The following is a 20744-nucleotide window of genomic DNA, read 5'->3' on the forward strand; positions in this document are numbered from 1 at the left end:
AACTCATCTGACCGAGAGAGGATTTTCATTTCGCAGCTGCTGCATTCGGACCGAGCTCTCTCCTCTCCTCCGTCTTGCCCCCCCCCTCTCTTTCTCCCTCTCTCTGTGTATATGTGTGTGTGTGTGTGTGTGTGCGCGCGTGTGTGTATGTATGCACACACCGAGGGCATTGCGAGACTTTTAGACACCAGATCTGAAAAACACCGCCTCCGCCGCAGCGACAGGAAGAAGGGGGGAAAAATCACCACCATCATCACCATCACCATCATCACCACCAACAAATAAACGATCCAGAGGGAGAGGAGGAAGAGGAGAGGCAGAGTGAGGAAAGAGGGTCGCTCCTTGATGTGATTTTTTTTTTTTTCCTTTCTTAAAGACAACTTTGGTTGCGTGACGCGTCAAGGGAACTGCAAGGGCTAAGAGGACAGGGTGCCCGGCGCCTCCCTATAAAGCGGAGCCCAGCGAGTCACGACTCGGCAGCAGCACTGGCTGCCTCGAGGAGAAACTGTGTTTTCTTTTCCTGGGAGGGCGCTCAGGTGTGTGTCCTGGGGACCCGCTACAGCACGGAGACGGCGCTGGAACATTTTATGCCTTCCTTCTTTTCCAAGTTGAATTAAGCCCTCTCACCTCACCTTGACGACTTCGGACTAAAATATTTTTTCTTTTTCTTTATTTTTTAATTTAATTTTTTTTTGTTTTTGTTTTTAAGCGAGGACTGCGGGGGTGGTAAATCCTAAGAGAAATGAAGAGAAAGCTGCAGATTTTGATTTGCTCTGAGGGACCCAGTTGGATGTGACTCCCGTTGCTTGCCCTCTTCTCCTCCCCTTACCTCCCCTTCCAGTCCCGGGGCTGCTCCGGCCGCTGCTTCCCCTCCCTGAAGCCCCAGCCCGGTTCTCCTCTTTTCGCTTCCCTTCCCCCCTTTCCCCCGTGATCTGTTGCCTTCCTTCCATCTCACCCCCTCCCCCTTCCCCTCCCCGCCCCGGGTTCCTCCCGTGCGCGCTTTCCTTCGCTTCGCTTCTCCCCACGTCCTCCTCCCCTTCCTCCCCAAGCAAAGAACTGCCGCCGAGGCTACATACTCCCTACTCCCCACCCCAACCAGCCTTCCCCTTCCCCCACCCCCCCCCCGACCCCAGACCTCCACTCCGGGCGCTTAGCAGTCAGCGCGGGGAGGAGGACCAGAGCTTTGGGGGGCGGGGGAGGGCGCGCGTTGTATCCCCGGCTCCCTTTCTGCGCCCTCCTTGCGCACCATGGACGGGCTGCCCGGGAGGGCGCTGGGAGCCGCCTTCCTTCTGCTCCTGGTAGCTGGCTGGCTGGGTCCAGAGGCCTGGGGCTCGCCGACACCTCTGCCTTCCCCGGCCGCCCCTTCGGGAGCCGAGGGCGCCCCTCCAGATACTTGCACGTCGTGTGGCTTCAGGCGCCCAGAGGAGCCGGGCAAAGTGGACGGTGACTTCTTGGAGGCGGTGAAGCGGCACATTCTCAGCCGGCTGCAGATGCGGGGCCGCCCCAACATCACCCACGCGGTGCCCAAGGCCGCCATGGTGACCGCCCTGCGCAAGCTGCATGCGGGAAAGGTGCGGGAAGACGGCCGAATGGAGATCCCGCACCTCGACGGGCATGCCAGCTCGAGCTCAGACGGCCAGGAACAGGTGTCAGAGATCATCAGCTTCGCTGAGACAGGTGGGTGGGGACCAGCGTTGCCGCCGCACTTGGTCAGCTTCCCCCCTGGCCACTTCAGTTCTTTCTCCTTGTCCCTGCCCCTTAGCTTCCATTCCTCCCGTTTCCTCATCAGTACATCCATCCGTTTCTTCTCCAGCCTCATTTGGTGTTTTTCTGACCCCAACTCTATCTGTCTTTCCACCTGCTGCATCTCTAATTAATTCGCTCATCTGTCATCTCTCGTGCAGCCCTCCCTGTGTTCCAGCCACAATCCCTCATTTAAATGGTCAATCATTTATCATCTGTCAGGCTCATTCACCAATCTACCTTTCTTAATCATTTATCTATGTATCTATTTCACTGGCTCTCTGGCTTTCTAAGTTAGCTCTGCATTTCTATACTCCTATATCTATATCTATATCTATATCTATATATCTATTTTTTAAAAAATCGTTGCTGGGGGTCTCTCTTTCCTATAGAATTTCCTGGTCTGTCTTCACCCACCTCCTCTAAACTATATATATATAACCATTTCTACCTGTTTACTGTGCCCACTTTTCTCTGCAGTTCTTTTCATCTTCTGTATGTGAATGTCAGCTACACACATCTTTTTACTTGTCTGCTACCCCATGGTTAGTAGCGATCTGGCCCTGTCTATCTGTACACTTGCTCACTGATTGCTTAATGTTTGTGTTTCTTATGATTGGAAGATAGGCTTACAGTGGGATATATAGTCTTGTTGACATACATGGATGGTATGATTGCATATCATCCATGAATACTAGTATTCCTAGAGTCTGGGTTGTAATTGCAAGAGGTGTGTATAGTTGCGCTGATAACACACTATAGTTACTCATAGAATTATAAAACGGCTTCGTTTAAATACATTTTTAACAGGTCCCATAATTTATATAGGTAAAGATGCATCCATAAATAAATACATGTCAATAGCAAAGGCATAAATACTACCCAATCAGCACCTGCATTGCAGGGGGTATGTGGGGATACCTCTTGGCTAGAATACAGTTATTTTGCTGTTAAAGGGCAAGGGGCCTTTCTGATGTTTTTTTGTTTTTGTTTTTTTGCTTGGGATCCCAGGTTTTTTAACTGACTATATGTAAAAATCAAGGAAGAAAGTACTTCAGAACATTAAAAGAAAAAGAGGAAGAAGGCCCTTCTATGAAAGTAGCTCTGGCTCTGCTGTCTTTTTTCAGGACACGAATGATGTTGGTTTGCTTTTGTGCCACCCTTTAGATCATATTTATACAGAGAGTACTTCCAGAGGAAGCAGATGAGAGATGTATTGTAACAGGAAGGCAGTTAAGTAAACCTAAATGGGATCTCTCAGAAATAGAAATGAATATTTTGCAAATAAGCAGCCAGAATCTGTTTGAGATTTTTTTGGGGGGGGCACTCAGGGATTAAAAAGTTTTGCATAAACATGAATAGAAAAAAAATAAGAAAAATCACTGAGAGGGTAACCATTTGGAAATACAGGGCTCTCTCTGCCATCTGCAGTAGTAATTGAAAGTATGATGCATAATTAGAGAACCTAGTTTAAAAGGAGCTTTGGGGCCCAAGGTGGAGATGTTATCTATCCCCTTTGCCATGAAACGTTAATCCTGATAGCACAAAAGGACAGTAGGGGTTATGATATTTCTGGTCCATTCCGCAGAATGGACCTTTTGGGTTATAAATAACATATTCCGGTCACAGGCAGTTCATCCAGTATCAGCTTTTAAGACTGCAGCTTTCCCGGTTTCTAACGGTGGATGTCAGTGTTATTAAAGAAGCAAGTCAGGGAAAGTGGAGAGGACTGGGGGCAGGGGAAAGGGGTGGGGGGGTGGTATATGTGATAATGCTGTACAGTTGCTACACAATTGCTTCATTTGTCCTTACTGCAAAAAAAAAAAAAAAAGTAAAAAAAAAAAAGATAGAAGCCATCAGAGGGGAAAAGTAACTGAAATGCAGTATGGGAGAGGAGTTACCTATCAGTTGGCACAGCCCTTTTCTCAGAGCTGAATTATTGAGAAAACTAACAAACCAGCCTTCTCTTCCCTAGAGACTTTGAGCATATCTATTACCTGGGAGTCAGGGTCTGGCCAAAGCACTGGACCAGAGTTTTCAAGGCTGAATTGTCCTCTTCCCTAAAACTGATCTGAAATGAGGACTGTAGCTTATAGCTCAAGAAACACACATTCCAAGTGTTTGAAAATCAGAGCAGAGATGGTTTGTTTGCTGTGGAGGTTTCACCAGGTATTGGATCATGCTTAGGTAAACAGACTCTAGTGAAAAGAGGAGGTAGCTGAGGTCTGTTTTGCAATGCCCTAACTTTAAAAAAAAAAAAAAAGAAGAAAGCCAACCCACCCAAAGAACCTCCGTGCAATCCCGGTTTTGTTTTTCAGATTTCACAGATACCCATCACAACTTGTTAAGATCTTGGCATCTTTACAAGTTCCTCTGTTTAGCTTTGAGGCCTGACAATCTGTCTCCAGGGATCCCTGGCCCCAGAGAGGTGAGGCAGGATTTTATAGGCCTGGACCCTCTAGCTCTAACCTGATCCGAATTTCTCAATGGGAAATTATTTTTTCTGTCTCTCCCAGGATACATTTAGAGATGCTGGGGCTTGGGAACAGTATTTCTGGTCACTAACTTTTTCCAGCTGTTTGGTGAACATGCATTCTAGCATCATTCAGGAAAAAAAAAAGTTGTCCGAATTTCCCCCGTTTGCCTCATCTTCTTGGATTAATTTAGTATGTTTTCCCCTTCTCCACAGATGACCTTGCCTCCTCCAGAGTCCGCCTGTATTTCTTTATCTCCAACGAGGGCAACCAAAATCTGTTTGTGGTGCAGGCCAGCCTGTGGTTATACTTGAAATTGCTCCCTTACGTCCTTGAGAAAGGCACCCGACGGAAAGTCCGGGTCAAAGTGTACTTCCAGGACCTGGACCGAAGTGACAAGTGGAATGTGGTGGAGAAGAAGGTAGACCTCAAGAGAAGTGGCTGGCACACTTTCCCTCTGACTGAGGCAATTCAGTCCCTGTTTGAGAAAGGGGAGAGGAGGCTGAACCTGGAACTCCAGTGTGAGGGCTGTGAAGAGCTTGCTGTGGTCCCTGTCTTTGTGGACCCCGGGGAAGAATCTCACCGACCCTTCTTGGTAGTGCAGGCCAGACTGGCGGACAACAAGCACCGGATCCGAAAAAGGGGACTGGAATGTGACGGCAGGACCAATCTCTGTTGCAGGCAACAGTTTTTTATTGACTTCCGACTCATTGGGTGGAATGACTGGATCATTGCGCCCACGGGTTACTATGGGAATTACTGTGAAGGGAGCTGCCCGGCCTACTTGGCCGGAGTCCCAGGGTCAGCTTCCTCTTTTCACACCGCTGTGGTGAATCAGTACCGAATGCGAGGGCTGAACCCAGGGACCGTGAACTCCTGTTGCATTCCAACCAAACTCAGCACAATGTCAATGCTGTACTTTGACGATGAATACAACATTGTGAAGAGGGACGTCCCCAATATGATTGTGGAAGAATGTGGCTGCGCTTGATCTAAGGGGCGGGGAGCTGGGGTGGGGGGAGGACATTCCCAGACTAGATCCTTGCAGACATCGGCGCTGACAGGAGTCACTGTGGAGAGCGGGGCATGGCCATCTCACCCGGGTGCAAAGATGGTGCCGGCTTACGAATCTTGGACATATAAATCTGGCCACTGCTTGAAAAATAGAGAACCCGTGAATGAAATGAAATACCTTAGAATGCACACGTACACACACAGACACACATACACACAGCCACCCACTGAGCAGCTTCCAGAATACTAGCAAATGGATACAGTGACAAATGGCAGCCTATCTAAAAACGCCTGTCAGTCCGAGCGAATGGGTAAGCAGCCGCTCTTCCCACCAGCTGTCCAAGCTGAACTGAAATGAGTTCTCTATGCTCACATAAAAGCACAAAGAGAGAGCGCTTGAGGACGATGGGGAGCCAGGGAATGAGGCGGGGGTTGGGGGGTGCAGTATGAGCTCTGTTTTCCTATGTGTTGCTGTAAGAGTGACTGTCACCTTGTAAGGCTCTACCTGCTACTGAAGGTGATGGCTTCCTCTCACATTTCAGGCTCAGTGATGTTGAGAATCACAGATACGCATCTCTTCCTGCAGCCCTTCCAGAAAAAAAGAGAGGGAGGCTCTGAGAGAAAACAGTCAGGCAGAGACAGTCATGCAGAGGCAAAAAACAGTGTGACTTGCGCTGTTCCCTGACTTGTCATCCAGATGAGATTGAGGGGTGGGGGTGGAGAGGGGACTTGGGGGGTGGTGGTGGGGAGACACATTATTTGATGCTTTAACTGATCACAGAAGGAGTTCATAGATCAATATGCCAGTTGTGTAAAACTGAAAAGGGGCTTTTTCTCCCTGGTCTAACCTTCAGTTGAAAATCTGAACTGTTCCAAGTGGGGGTAAAAATTCCAAGTTGCAGTCTGTATTCTTGTATGGGGCCTTTCTCCAGGACCGGTCGGGGTTGGGCAAACAAGCCCTCTGTGGCCCATGAACCTAGCAGTGGTCCCCCAAAGTGGAAGTGACATGATGGATGGATGCATGCATGATCAGAGCACCCAGTGTTTCACCTAGTATCTGCAAAGCAGCAGAGTTTTCACTGGTCTTGGAAAGGAGGAGGATGAATGCTTTCGGTTTCCTCACCAGGAGATGTCTACCATGGCCAAGAAGTTCAGAAAACACCAGTCCAGCATAGCACTTGCAAAATACCTTGAAGGCCCACTCTGTAGCAGTTGCTGATCTCCATCCATGTCTTCAGAAGTGGTACTTGACAGTGCATTTACTGTGGCTTGCTATCTAGTTAAACAAGTGCCACATGAGCTATGCAATTTAAAGTGTTGACCCATATTAGATGAAACTGGACTTAAAATAATGACTTTTTATATTTTTTTATACTTGAAATGAAATCTTTTGCTTCTTTTTTAAGCGAATGATTGCTTTTAATGTTTGCACTGATTTAGTTGCATGATTAGTCAAAAACTGCCATTTGAAAAAAAAAGTTATTTTTATAGCAGCAAAAATGAATACAGTTAAATGTATTATACATAATTTTGGAACCAAAGAGGCCAACATATTAGTTATGATTTTTATTAGATGGCTAGGCCATCACATAGGATGTAGACATTTTGAGCAATCCCTTGGGTGGCCTGCCAATTATTTCAGGGTACAAATGGATTTCGTTTATTCAGTTCAATGTTTTTTTTTTCTATACCATACGCACACAGAATGTAGAAAGAAGATGTCAACTATAGAATGGAGAAGTGCATCTTTACATCCCCAGTTTTGTGTTTATTTAATAAAGTTCCTTTTAGGTTCTGTTTCATAATAATTTAAAACCAAACAATTTTCACATAGATTTGCTGTTAAAGTATTTTGCATTTGTGTACAGTTTAAGTAAATAAAAAAAAAGCAAGATTGAGAATACTGTTCTTGCAGCATATAATGTTCGGGGAAGTTTAGCTCTAAAAATTGATACATTGGGTAGGGAAAAGCTAAATACAAAAGTATTTGACCTAAGTCCTCACCTCACATTGTGTGTTCTCTACCTTATTTTGGCTTTTTACCATTAATACGAATTGCTGTCAGGGAGACTGTTGTCTATAGTTTGTGAAGAACACTAGACAAATTATGTATTTATTTGAAGTTCTCTTCCCATGGCTAATTATCATCTGCATTGAAAGTGTTGCTCAAGTCTGGTGCCCTGACATAAAATCTTAGGCTTAGGAAATTCAAACACACTTTAAAAAATGTATATAGATTTTCATTTATATCGGATAGTGATCCAGGCAAAACCACTTATACAAATTAGTTTTGGGGGTAGAAATATAAACAGAAACATCATTTCTGCATATTTTCTACAAATTTCCTTGTTCTCTATTATTAACTAAGTCTGTAACTAACATAGTATTAAGTCTTTAGTCAGGTCATATCCCTGGTTATTTGTCCTAAGTGACTGCTGCAGTACGGTTTTTGGTCTCATGTTGGTTTGGAAATAGGCAATCTGTTCTTTGAGCTATAGACTGTCAGAGCTCAGAGGGCTCTTATGGATCACCTAGGTCTACCCTCTCTGAGAGGTGACTTGAACTTGCTTTAAAGCCATGTAGTTAGTGAGCAGCAGGGTCAGTCCTTGGGCCCAGACTCCCGATTCTCACTCCAGTGCCTGATGCTGCCATATAGCTCATTGGGAGCAAAGTCCAGGCTCTGTAGCTCCTTGCATTCAGAGGACCAACTGAGCATCACTTTATGAACCCAAAGAATAGAAATCAATTTTATTCAGAAGCCTTTCCTTGTTATCTTCCATCTCCCATCCAAGAATTCTGTCTTTGCTTAAGTTACTGTTCTATTTTTGGAATACCAGTGAAAACCTGGGCTCCTGTTAATTAGGTCAATCAGTGGAATACCCTCACCCTGATACCATAAGGTCTGGAGTTAGGGCCTGAAATATTTCATTTCTTGCCTAAGACTACTTTTCCTTTTATTCCTCTTTGGTCTCTCCTCTCTCACTGTTTTCCTTCCTTTTCGTTTGCTTTTGTTATTGTTTGTTGTTGAGTTGTTTCACTCTTGTCTGACTCTATGACTCCACTTTTTGGGTTATCTTGGCAAAGATACTGCAGTGATTTGCTACTTTCTTTTCTAGTTCATTTTACAGATGAGGAACTGAGACAAGCAGGGTTAAGTGACTTGCCTAGGGTCACACAGCTAATAAATGTCTGAGGTTGGATTTGGACTAGGGTCCTCCAGATTTGAATTCCAGGCCAATACTTTGTCCACTGCACCACCTAGCTGCCCCATATCCTCTTTCAAACCAAGCTCTGTATGTGTGTGTGTGTGTGAGGAAGAGTGAGTGAGTATATCCACATGCACAAGGCAGCTAGTCCTCAGGGGTTAAGCTGAGGTCTCTCCCACATCAGGATAGCACTTCAAAAGGTCAGTCATCCCCCTTATTCCTACCTCCACAGAGAAGCAGAGTTAAGCTGCCTCAAGTAAGTAAGAGTCTCACAGCCTCTGTATTAGGGGGGTTGGTCATGTTTTCTATCTACCCAAGTCCCTTTTGCTACAGGTGAAGCCCATTTCCTTTTGTTTTGCGTTTAGTGGAGACATTACAATTCACTGGTCTTTGTAGACTACTTCAATGGGCCAGTGAATCTGTAACCTCACTGATAAGATATTCCTACCAACTTTTGGACTATAAGGGGATCCCCTTCCCGCTAAAACACTGATAGTTACAGGACTGAACTATTACATGTAGAAGAGGCACAGTCTCTAGATTTGCTGAAAACTGATGGATGCTAGCCAACCCATCAATCAAGTATTTATTGACAAGTATTGTGTGCCAGGCCCTGTGTAGGGCACTGTGGGTGGTTCAAAGATGAATAAGGCATGTTGATAGGCATGTGCCATAGTACATTAGCCATGGCCTGTTCTATGTCATAGAAACAGTATTAATAAAACTATAGCAGTAGCATAAGAAGTGAGAGGGATGAAGTTCTGTTAAAAAATGGGTCCTGGGGGCAGCTAGGTGGCACAGAGGTTAGAGCATCAGCTCTGGAGTCAGGAGGACCCAAGTTCAAATCCAGCCTCAGACACGTAACACTGACTAGCTGTGTGACTCTGGGCAAGTCACTTAACCCCAATTGCCTCACCAAAAAAAATGCGTCCTGTTTAATCAGGCCAGGTCTTCAATGACAAACTAAAGTTAGCGATCTACCTGCATTTTCTTCAGCCTTTATCAAAGATTTGTTCTCCGGCTTTTATTCTTCCTCTACCCCATCCAGGAGGAAGAGATGGTCACCTATATAACCTGCTTTGAAGAATGCCAGAAGAACCCCACTATGTCACAATATCTCTCCAAACCTAGGTGCTTGGGTGCCGAAGTTTCCACTATTTGAGGTTTATTTGTTGCCTTCTTTAGGCCCTGTTTATGAACACAAATTTCCTTATTAAAGAAAGTCCCTTTTGCTTTAGAGTGACTGAATACTCGGTCAGATAGGACCAGCAGAGCCCCAGGCTCTGGGTGCAGTGATGAAGGAGAAAAGAGCCCAGACAGGCACAATGGGAGTGTAGGATAGACTTTGCTGACTTCCCATTGCATCACATTTCTGTGACAAAGCTCTCCTCTGATCTACACAGATCACTCCCTTCCCTGAACCCCTTTTGCCCTTATTTGTCCTCTAATTGTAGTATGCATGCATTAGTTTGGTTTCCACAGCTAGAATATAAATTCCATAGAAGGCTGGCCTTAGGGAAGTCACTTCAGTTTCCCCCAGAGAGCCATGGAGATAACAGTATTTACACTACCTACCTCATTGGGTGGTTGTGAGGATTGAATAACAGTTAACAAGAATAGGCAGTAGATAGAGTACTGTACTTCAAGTTATGAAGGCTTCTTGAGTTGGAATTTCTCCTTGGACACTTGCTGTTTGACCCTGTGCAAATCTCTCTAAGTGGTGAGAGTAACCCCTACTTCCCAGAGTTGCTGTAGAGATCAGATAATATATGTTCGGTACTTTGCAAACCTGGAAGTGCTATGTATAAATGCTACCTCTTAGGGTCAAAGAAAATACTATATGTAAAGTCCCAGAGTACTTGTATTTTTGTGTAAGGATTTGAATCCTGGTTCTGCTACTTACTAGTTCGTCTTGGGTCCTCTTCTCTCTGGTCTCTGTTGGTGATCTTGTGACCATCTCTCATGGGTGGTATTAGTTTGTTGTTATTTCCAGTCATTTTTGACTCTCTGTGACCCAATTTGGGGTTTTCTTGGCAAAGATAGTGGAGTGGTTTGCTATTTCCTTCTCCAGCTCATTTTACAGATGAGGAACTAAAGCAAACAGAGTTAAGTGACTTGCCCAGAGTCACAGAGCTGGTAAGTGTTTGGGAGGGATTTGAACTCAGGAAGATGAATGAGTCTTCCAGATTCCAGGCCCAGTGCTCTATCCACTGCCCTACCTAGCAGCCCATCAGTCATCTTTATGCAAATGACTCCCAGCCCTTGTCTCTCTCCTGAATGCCAGTCCTGAATTAACACTTAAATAATCTTAAAGCATTATTTCCCTGCCCAAGAAACTCCAGTGGCTTCCTCCCACCCCTGGCATATAAGATAAACTCCTCTGTTCTATCCTCCCTTTGGAGGCTTCAGACCCTCTGCTTTCTAGGCAACCTGGCCCTATACAAGCCATTCCATCTTCTGTCTCTGTCCCTGGAAGGTACTCCCTCCTTGCCTCAGATTTATAAATTCATAGAATTCCTAGCTTTCTTCAAAGTCCTGCTCACATGCCACCTCCTATAAGGAAGCTGTGCTGATCCCCTTCAGTTGCTGGGGCCTCTGTCTGTCTATCTATCTATCTGTATGTCTATGTCTATATATACACATATTTACATATACATGCATACACATACACACATATATTTGCCTTTCTATACTCATGTTGTTTTCTCCCATAGATTGTAAGTTCCTTGAGGACAGGGACTATTTTCAGTTTTATTTTGTTGTGTTTTGTCTGTATGTCCCCAGGGCCTAATATAGTGCCTAGGATTTTTTTTTTTTAGGGAATGCTTGTTGAATGAATGAACAAACTAATGAATGAATGAATGAAGGTAAATAAAAGGCATTATTAAGGGTAGGAATTATGTCTTATATTTTTGGTATGTCCCCTGTCTTGCTAATTGATTGATTCACATTTTTTGCCCAGGGCCTGACCTGCTTCCTGTTTTCCTTAGCTCTGGCCTCAACTAAATCACTAGTCCTCCTGGGACCTATGGTCCAGGCTAAGATCAAGTAGGGATTCTGAGTCACACATAAAAGCTCAGTAGAGGTATAGACAGAGAATTCCACATCTTCCTCAGATTGCTATAGGAATTCAGATTGACCTTATGGATTGCAACCTATCCCTTTTGCTATGGGTCTGGCATACATATTCAATAGCCCATCTCCCGGCATGTTAGTTTTACATTTTAGGCAAAGGATACATTCCACCATGGGACTTCACAACCTCAGGGCTCTTCTGCTCATATGTTTCTTTCTTTTTGCATTTTCCTCCCCAAATGAGGGTTTTTACTAAACTATTGTACAATTCTGTAATTGGGGTAATTATATCAACATATTTAATTTGGGTAATTGCTGGGAATCACATACGGTAATTAGAATGTGCAGTTAGAATACATTGTAAAGCCCTCATAAACGGTGGGGGGGAGCATGTACCCATATGCTACAGCTACTTTGGGAATTTTTGTCCCTTGGAAATGTATAAATATCCATTTTCTGTTGCTGTTGTTGCCCAAAGGTAGTTTTTGTAGGCTATGCCCACATCCCAAAGCATCTAGCCAACGTCTAGCAGAGTTGTTAGTGTGTATTATGGAATCCCCTTCTTTGGAGATCTTAAGAATAGGAGAGATGAGTATCTATAAGGAAGGTAGAGTTTCAATCCACACTGGAGGCTGCAGCCCCATCCCAGGGTGCTCTGTGCTGCTTCAGGTTTCTGGGAGGCTCTTATGTGGTTACTTCAGTTTGTGACAAGTTACCCAGGAGACCTCATAGGCAGAAGTCTCCTTTACCTTAGGACCCTCCTAGTCACTGCCATAAGCCTCCTCAGTCTCTTCTCTGCCCCTTCCCCACCCCCCATTTTTTTTAATGAGATTCCCTACCATTGTTTCTGAATTGAAGTTGCTTACTTCTCTATAATTCCATTCACTTTGTACGTTGTCTCCCTCTTTAGAATGTAAGCTTCTTGAGGGCAGGGCTTGTATTGCCTTTTTGTATTTGTAACCCTAGTGCCTGGCACAGTGATTGGCACATAATGGTACATTACATATAGTAATACATGCTTTTTCATTCATTCATTCATTTCCAATTGGGTATCTTGTGGACATCTCAACATGTCCCAAACAGAACTCAGTATCTTTTCCTCAAAACCTAACCCCCTTCCCCGTACCATTCCCATTTCTTTGAAGGGTTCCACCATCCTTCTAGGCACCCAAATTCTCAACCTTGCAATCATTCTCAATTTTTCATTTTTCGTTGTCCTGTACAACCCAAAAATTGCCAGGCATTATCAATTCTGCCTTCACAATAGATGTTTCTTCTGGATCCTCCTTTCTACTCACGTGGCTGCCACCATCATTCAGGACCTCATCATATATATATATATATAGATACACACACACACACACATACACGCAAGTATTTTAACATAATTGGCTTCCTTTATGATCCTATTTTATCCATTTAAAAATATTATTCCTAGATGGGGTACATAGGCTTCACCAGACTGCCAAAGGGGACCATGACCCCAAAAAGATGAAGAACCCACCAGCCACCTTTACAGGTTTGTTACACTTTATTCCCATTCACTCATGGTCCTGCCAAAGGGGCCTGCCATTACTCGTACATGACATCCCATCTCTCGCCCCTGGGCCTTTGCATGGGCTGTTCCCCACCTTCCTTCCCCCTGCTTTGAGTACACTCTTGTCACATCTTCCCCTCTTAGCATCCCTACCCTCCTTCAAAACTGCTCAGATAGTACCTCTTACACAAGGCCTTTCCTGGTCCCCCTACATCAGGGATGGTGTCCTGTCCTCGGAATTTACTTTGTACTTAACTTTTGTATCGACTTATGTGTATATATGTTATTTCCTCTGATTGGAATGAAGCTTTTGGAAGGCAGAGACTACGTTGTTCTTATCTCTATCCCCAGCACCTGGCACATAGTAGGTACTTAATACATGCTTACTGATGCGGTGGTGGCCATCCCAAGCTTGGGCCCTGGCCACTTATGGTGACCTTTCTTGTTAGAAAGTCATGCAGTGGTGAGCCTGAGTCCTGGATCCTCACTTCTGGGAAAATCCGCTGGGCCACAAATGTATTTGTGGGGTTCCCAAAAAGAAAGGAAGCTGTTGGGGCTGATTGGAAGTGGCCTTTTGAATTCTAGACAGGTTTCTTAAGTGTGACAACACAGGATCTGCTCCTGGCCCAGGGGACACGTGCCCTTTTCCTCTAAAGGGATCCATATCTCTGGACCCAGGTGAGAAGACTGAGCTCAGTCCTAGGCAGGTGTGGCCCCAAGGATAAGGGGCAGGCTTTTTTCTCACACTTTTGGGCATTTTATAATCCCACTGTAGAGCTCTGGGGGAAACACTTCAAGCTTGGGTTTGCCTCATGTCAAGGGTCCTCCCCCAGAAGAGAGAAGAAAGGTACTAGATGCACAATTTTAATTAAGTATAAAAGAGCTGTTTATTTTCTCCATGCAGAAAAAAAGTTAAAAAACACAAACTACTCACAAGTGTGAATTGACAAAAACAGGCATCAAGCAATAAGTGATAACTACTAATGATAATAATAATGCTAACATTTACATAGTACTTACCACGTGCCAGGCACCACGTGCTAAACGTGTTACAAGTACTAGCTTACTTGATCCTCACAACAACTCTGGGAGAGAGGTACTGTTGTTATTTCCATTTTACCATCGAAGAAACTGAGGCAAATAGAGGTTAAGTGACTTGCCCAGGGTCACACAGCTAGTAAGTGTATAAGATCAAATTTGAACTCAGGTGCGGTACTATATCCACGTTATTCTCCCTCAGGAGGTTGATACTTAGAACATCAAAACATCAGACATTTTGTGACATTGCTGAATCGACTTTTTACTTTTGACTCAGCTGTGCACTGTCTAAAGGTCCAAGGCTTTTGGTAGGACAGAACAGGGTGTGTGGCCTTCTTCTGTTGGTGGTCCAAGAAGTTCTAGAGTAGTTGTAGGGAACATCTCCTTTAGGTACTTTGTTCTTAGACTGTCAAACTCATAAGGTAGGTTGCCTCCAAATTTTTTTTCATTTAATCAAAGCATCTATTAAGTGTATACTGTATGCCAGACACTGTGCCAAGTGCTGGAGATACGAAGAAAAGGCAAAAAAAGAAGTCCCACCCTTCAAGAAGCTTAAAATCTTTAGTTGGTATTTTATCACTTATCCCTGAGAACCAAATTGAGAAAAAAGCAGTTATAGTACCACTGGAAAGCCTCAGGTGCCCTAGGAGCTGAGGAGAGAATAGTCAGAGGAAGAGGTCAAGTCCAAACATGTTTTAAGCAAAGATGGAACTCCAAAGCGCACTAAAAGGCCTTGGGTTGAAAAGGGAATATGATGCTAAAGCATGGTTCCAAATTAGATAACCAGAGAAACAGAAAAGCAGATTTATAGGGAGAGAAAATCAACAGCTTGCACAGATTCTGGGTAGAAACTGACTTTTTCCTTTCCTCTCTCTTAATCACTCATCAAACAGCAGGTCATCTATTGAGTGCCTACTATGTGCATGGTACCCCTCTCTCTGTGTCTCTCTGTCTCTTCACCTTCTTTCTTCCCTTCTCTCTTTCTAGCCCTCTTTGTCTCAGCCAAATTCTCTCACTTTTTCCTTTCACACTTTTGTTCTTTCCCTTTTTGCCTATAGAAAAATTCAGCCTCTACTGCCCTTCTCACTCCTCCTCTCCTTCCTTCCCCTCTTCATCTCTTTTCTCTCTCTACCTTCTTTCTCTCTCATTTCTCCTCCCTCCCATTTTTTACCTTCTTTCCTCCTTCTTTCAAGTTTTCTTTTGTCTTCACCCTTCCTTTCTTCTCTCCCTCCCTTTTATCTTTACCATCTCTCTCTACCCTTCTTGCTTTCCCTTCTCTCTTTCCTTTTTTCCTTTCCCTCTCTCCCTCCCTCTTCTCCCAAAAGCAATTTACTTTTGGTCCCCTCAGGGATCTGGGATATGCTGTCCAATTTAACTGAACCATTTCTGGGCTCCTTCAAGTCTTTTCTGTTACCCCACATTCTCACAGAGAAGGGGTTCTGTTCGGCCAGATCACATTCAAAGTTTCACTAACTGGGAAGATTTTTAAAGTTAACCTCATTAGTTTCAGATTGTGTGTCCCTCATGCTCTCTCTAGCTCTCCTTCTGATAACACAATTATGCTGGCTGCTCTTCTAAAGACTGGGCACTGGGGGAGGCTGAGGCTGCTGGTTAAAATGCCAGTGGGAATCATTTATCCGTGAGAGCCATGAGCTTTGTCCTTAGCTCAGATAGTGGAAAGGTTGGCTATATTTGGCTATTTAAAATACTCCTACACCTCAGCATGTGGGGTAAACATTATTCCTCTATTACATTTTAAGCTTACTTGAAACAGGAAGAGAACATTAAAGAGCAGTAGACTGAGTGTTAGAAGACATAAGTTCTACTTCCAGCTCTTCCACTGGGCTCGCTATGTGACCTTGGGAAAATTACTTAACCTCTCTGGGCTTCAGTTATCCCATTTGTAAAATTAGGTGTTTTCCAAGTCACTTCGCTAGGTCTCGTTTTACTCATTTATAAAATAAATAAATTGGCCTGGGTGATTTTTTTTTAAAGACCCATACCAGTAAAACAGAGAGGTGATTAGTGAGGCAGAGAGGATTGTGTGCTTGACCTAGAGTTGGGAAGACTTGGGTTCAAATTCCACCAGATACTTCATATCTATGACTATGGACAAATCACTCAACTTATCTCGGCCTAGATTTCCTTAACTGTTAAATGGGGGTGATGCACCACTAACCTTCTGCAGGTTGTGGTGAAGCTCAAATGAAATAATTTTTGTAGCATACTTCAGAAGATGTAAAATGCTATGCAAACAGCAGTTATCATTATTCTGTGATTTTGCTCTTTTAAGACCAATTAACTGCGTCGACAGAGTGACCATCCAAGCATCCCCTTCAAATCCTTGGGGGTCCTAGAGGCTGAAGGGGCCTGAAGAGGCTTACCTGGAAGTTACCTACTCCTGTTTCTACAAATTCACTGGGGGCTGTTGTTAAATGTTCATGCAGCATCCACTGCAGACAAATCCTTTAAACAGATAGCTGCCATGTCCCTCCTGATTGCAGAGTTCATTAAGTGAGCTTATTAAGGGTCCTCTTTTATAAGGTTCCCTTTGTCAAAGGGAAAGGGCCAAAGGCATTGTAGAGGAAGGGAAAATTGAAATCTGAGACATGGGCCTTTGCCTCCTTGATCTCCACCTTCATGGAGAAAGGAGGCAGTATATAGCGTAAAGGAAAAAAAAAATGTTAACTCTGAAAAAATGCTAACTCAGAGAACTTGGGTTCAGATTTTACCTGTGTTGCTTACTGTGTGACCTTGGGAGAGCCATGTGATCAGAGACCCCAAGCTCGGGTCTCAATTTCCTCATCTGCAAAATGAAGAGATTGGGCTAGATGGTCTCAGAGGTCCATTTTAACTCTAGGTCTGTGATCCTAGGTCCATAAAAAATAGTCCTTGTCTGAGGGGATCTTTGTGAGCCCCAAATTTCTAGCAAGGTAATGGGTTATAGGAATTTATTTTGGTGGCATGGTGCCAGAACAATTGTCATTTGTAAACATTTGGGTCCTTGTCTTTCCTCGATGAATCAGGTTATGGTTCTCCTTGGAATAAAAAAGATCGTAGTTGGCAGGCAAGGATGCCTACGGGAGTAGGCTTCAGCCTGTGCTGTGATTTTGAGGAATATTGGGAAGGCCCCTTTTCTTCTTCATTGTAAAGGAGTTTGAGGTTATTTGAAATTTATAACTTTGGGTAAAGAGATTATTCTATGTTAAAATACCCTTTGGGATAGTAATACTTTGAACCTATTATCAATTATTAAACTGCCTGGTGACTGAGTTTATGAGATCCTCTGGAGCCCAAAGACTTGAGTTCAAATCTCTGATGCTTCTCTGTGTGATCATAGGCAAGTTACTTAACCTCTCTGGCCTTCATTTTCCTCCTCTGTAAAGCGAGGGAAGTTGGTATAGATGCCTTCTGAGGCTTTTTCCCGATGTAGATCTATAAGCCTACAATAGTCAAAGCATGTTTGGGGCAGAGGAGTCTGGTTGGGGAGGAATAGAAAATGTCACAGATACCAAAAAGGGAAGCTGGAGAATACCATGAACAAAATTCACTTGTCAATGTCTTATCCTGTAGTTAGACAATAACTGAAGGTTTCTTCCCCACACACACTTACTAAGCATTTATTAAGTGCCTACTATTTGCCAGACACTTTGCCAGATACAAAGAAAAGGCAAAAATAACCCCTACCCATATGGAACTTATAATCCATAGTTAGTATTTACTAATTATCTCTAAGAAACAAGTTGAGAACAAAACAATCACTGACCATCTGTCCAGGGGCAGGTAATGTCATCCCTCTGTGTCTCAGTTTCCTTTCTTGTAAAAAATCAAATTAAAATAAATTAATAAAAAAATTAAAAAAAAAGAAATTTAAAAAAAGAAAATAATAATAATGATGATGATGAAAAAATCAAAATAGATTGGATGAGATGACTTTCCCTCCTGTCCCAGGCTCATGGTTTATGACTCTCTTTTTCTGATGGGGCAGAATGGGCTACCTACCTGAATCCTCAGGGTCTGCAGACCAGCCATGGCTAAAGATGAGGAGGCACTGCTCAGCTCTGGCCCTGAAGCTTCTGACCACACCTCTGTATTTTTCTCCCTCTCAAGATCACTCCACGTTCCATATATGAATCATCTAATAGCATTTTGCAAAAGCCTGTAATTTACAAAGAGCATATCAAGTTCCAAGGTGTAGATATAAAACACACCATCCATTGTGGGTGAGGGTGATGCCGGTTCAAATGGGTAGTTACTATTTTAAATTGACTCCAATAAAATGCATTAGTTGGCCTCTCAGCTTTTGCTTAGGACACTTCTGGCATCTCGTGAATAGCATATTCCTCCTTGTCCTTATTCCAGAGCCTGGGAAGAATGCATTTTGAAACCTGAGGGTGTCTCATAAAAGCCTCAGCTTTAATTAATCAAGTAACATGTAAGTCGAATTGGTTAAAGCCAGCCACGCTTCTTTGTCCTGAGCCACTGTTATGAGTACCAATTATTTTAAATGTTAATAATTAATGTTACCACCACAGGTTAGAAAGAGGGGGAGACCAATGAGCCCAGAGAAAGCTAGAACCCCTGATCCTGGAAATAAATCCTGCTTGCTGATTCTCACGTCTAAGATCTTAAACCAGAGTTTCCTAGCATAGTGTTAGTAGAAAAGAAGAGACTGGAAAGTAAGAATTCTAGTCTTGGTTTTGCCACTAACTAATTAACTGTGTGACTTGTTGCAAGTCATCTGTCTTCTCTGGACTTCAATGTCTTCATCTGTCAAATTAAGGAGCCAGACTAGATTGATTCACTCCTTCAGTCATTAATTCAATTAGCCAATTTTTAAATAAAATATGTCCTATGTCAAGGGTCCAGTGCTAGGCATTTTGATGTCTATCATTTCTTCAAGATCTAATATCCTAAAAATAAATATGGGCTTTCTCTGGAATTACTGAGGAAGAGTGGAGATAGAAAAAAAGGTGAAGGTGGGAGGGGGAAAAGTGAAAATGGGAGGGAGAGAGAAAGAAGGTGAAGATGGAAGGGAAGGAAGGGAGAGAGAATAAGAGAGAGATGGAGAATGATCGAGAAGGAATTGAGGTTAAATTGTTCAATAGGTGAAGGAGAAAGTTGAAAGGATGAAAGAAGAAAGAATTAGAGAGGGTGAGGAAAAGAAGGCTAAAAAGGGGAAGAAAGGGAGGAAAGGAGGGAGAGAAGGAGAGGTGCTAGGTGTATAGCAGGCACTCAGTAAATGACCTGCTGATTGATGTTTCATTGAGAGGAGAGGAGAGACAAGAGCTAGTTTCTGCCCAAAAGCTGAGCAAGCAGTTGATTCCCCCCCCCCATAAATGTGCTTTCATATTTGTGACCTCATTTAATCACCCTGAACAACTCTGTAAAAGTAGGTAGGCTGGGTATTGCTATGCATTTTTTATAGACAAGCAAACTGAGGCAAAGAGTGACTTGCTGAAGTCATATAACTATTTAGTAGTGGAAACTATTCTAGAACTGGGGTCTCCAGGTCTTGGCTTATTTCTACTATGATTATAAGTACTAGTAATACCACTCCCACCACTAGTACTACTACTATTAGTACCACTGTCACTAGTGCTACTACTATTGCTAGTACTACTGCCACTATTATTACTAGTACTGCTACTAATACCACTATCACTAGTACTACTGCTACTACTAGTAGTACTAATTTGTGGTAGTAGTAGTACGATTGTTGCATCTACTAGTACTAGTAGCACTACTGTGGCTACTACTGGTATTACTAGTACTATTGCTAGTACCATTACTACTAGTAGTACTACTAGTGATACTATTACTTCTAGTATTACTGCTAGTACTGCAGCTGCTACTTCTACTGCTGCTCCTACTACCACCATTACCATTAGCACCACCACCACCACCACCACCACCACCACTACTACTACTGCTACTACTACTACTGAGAGCAATGTGGCATAGTGGATAGAATGTTGAAGTCAGAAAGTTCTAGGTTCAAGTCTTGCCACTAGTGCTATGTGACCAAGGGTAATTATAACCTCTCTGAGCCTCAGGCAAACTCTCTAAGACTATAAGTTATAGAGAGTTTGTAATAATAATAGTCAACTTTTATAGGTTAGGGATAAGGACTGAGGATGAACTCATTTGATTCCAATGGCATCGGAAACTCTCTCTGCTAACATAGGAGGGTGCTTTCTACAGAACTTAACATGATTGAGCTGCCTAGAACCCTGTGACTTACCCAGAGTCACACAAGCTGACATTTGTATTGAGCAGTTTGCAGAATGCTTTGCATGTGTTATCTTATTTGACCTTCACAATCACCCTCTATTATAGGTGTCACAGGCATTAATATCCCCATTTTATATAGGAGGTAGCTGAGGCACAGAAGGGTTAGGGACTTACCCAGGGTCACATGGCTAGACAATGACAGAGATCAGCTTTGCATTCAGGTCTTTTTGAATCCAAGCCAAGCCCTCTACCCACTGTACCAAGTATCCAGGTATATGAGCAGCAAGATATCAAAATCTTAGGTCTTGAAGCTAACCCACCCCCTTTCCTTCTAGGTAGGATCATGTTGTAACCATTGGAAGGATAGCCCAAAATCCTGGGATTTAGAACTGGAAGGGTTCTTAGTATTTAGTCCAATCCCCT

At 43.5% G+C, this 20744-nt stretch overlaps 1 protein-coding gene across 1 annotated transcript; it reads left to right on the forward strand.

Moving 5' to 3' along the window:
* The first annotated feature begins 1166 nt into the window (after nt 1–1166).
* On the forward strand, nt 1167–5936 carry INHBB (inhibin subunit beta B). The gene is made up of 2 exons (XM_027854716.1): nt 1167–1677; nt 4433–5936. The coding sequence occupies exons 1-2, from the start codon at nt 1248–1250 to the stop codon at nt 5206–5208; spliced, it is 1206 nt and encodes a 401-aa protein (XP_027710517.1). The 5' UTR covers nt 1167–1247; the 3' UTR covers nt 5209–5936.
* The last annotated feature ends 14808 nt before the right edge of the window (nt 5937–20744 follow it).

Source organism: Vombatus ursinus, unplaced genomic scaffold, assembly GCF_900497805.2.
Source record: "Vombatus ursinus unplaced genomic scaffold, bare-nosed wombat genome assembly UNPS02010548.1, whole genome shotgun sequence".
NCBI classification, from domain to species: Eukaryota; Metazoa; Chordata; class Mammalia; order Diprotodontia; family Vombatidae; genus Vombatus; species Vombatus ursinus.

Bases quoted from the DNA above. Each gene is read 5' to 3' on its own strand.
- INHBB (XM_027854716.1), top strand. From the start codon at position 1,248: ATGGACGGGCTGCCCGGGAGGGCGCTGGGAGCCGCCTTCCTTCTGCTC. The intron at 1,678-4,432 runs GTGGGTGGGGAC...CCTTCTCCACAG, and splicing joins CATCAGCTTCGCTGAGACAG to ATGACCTTGCCTCCTCCAGA.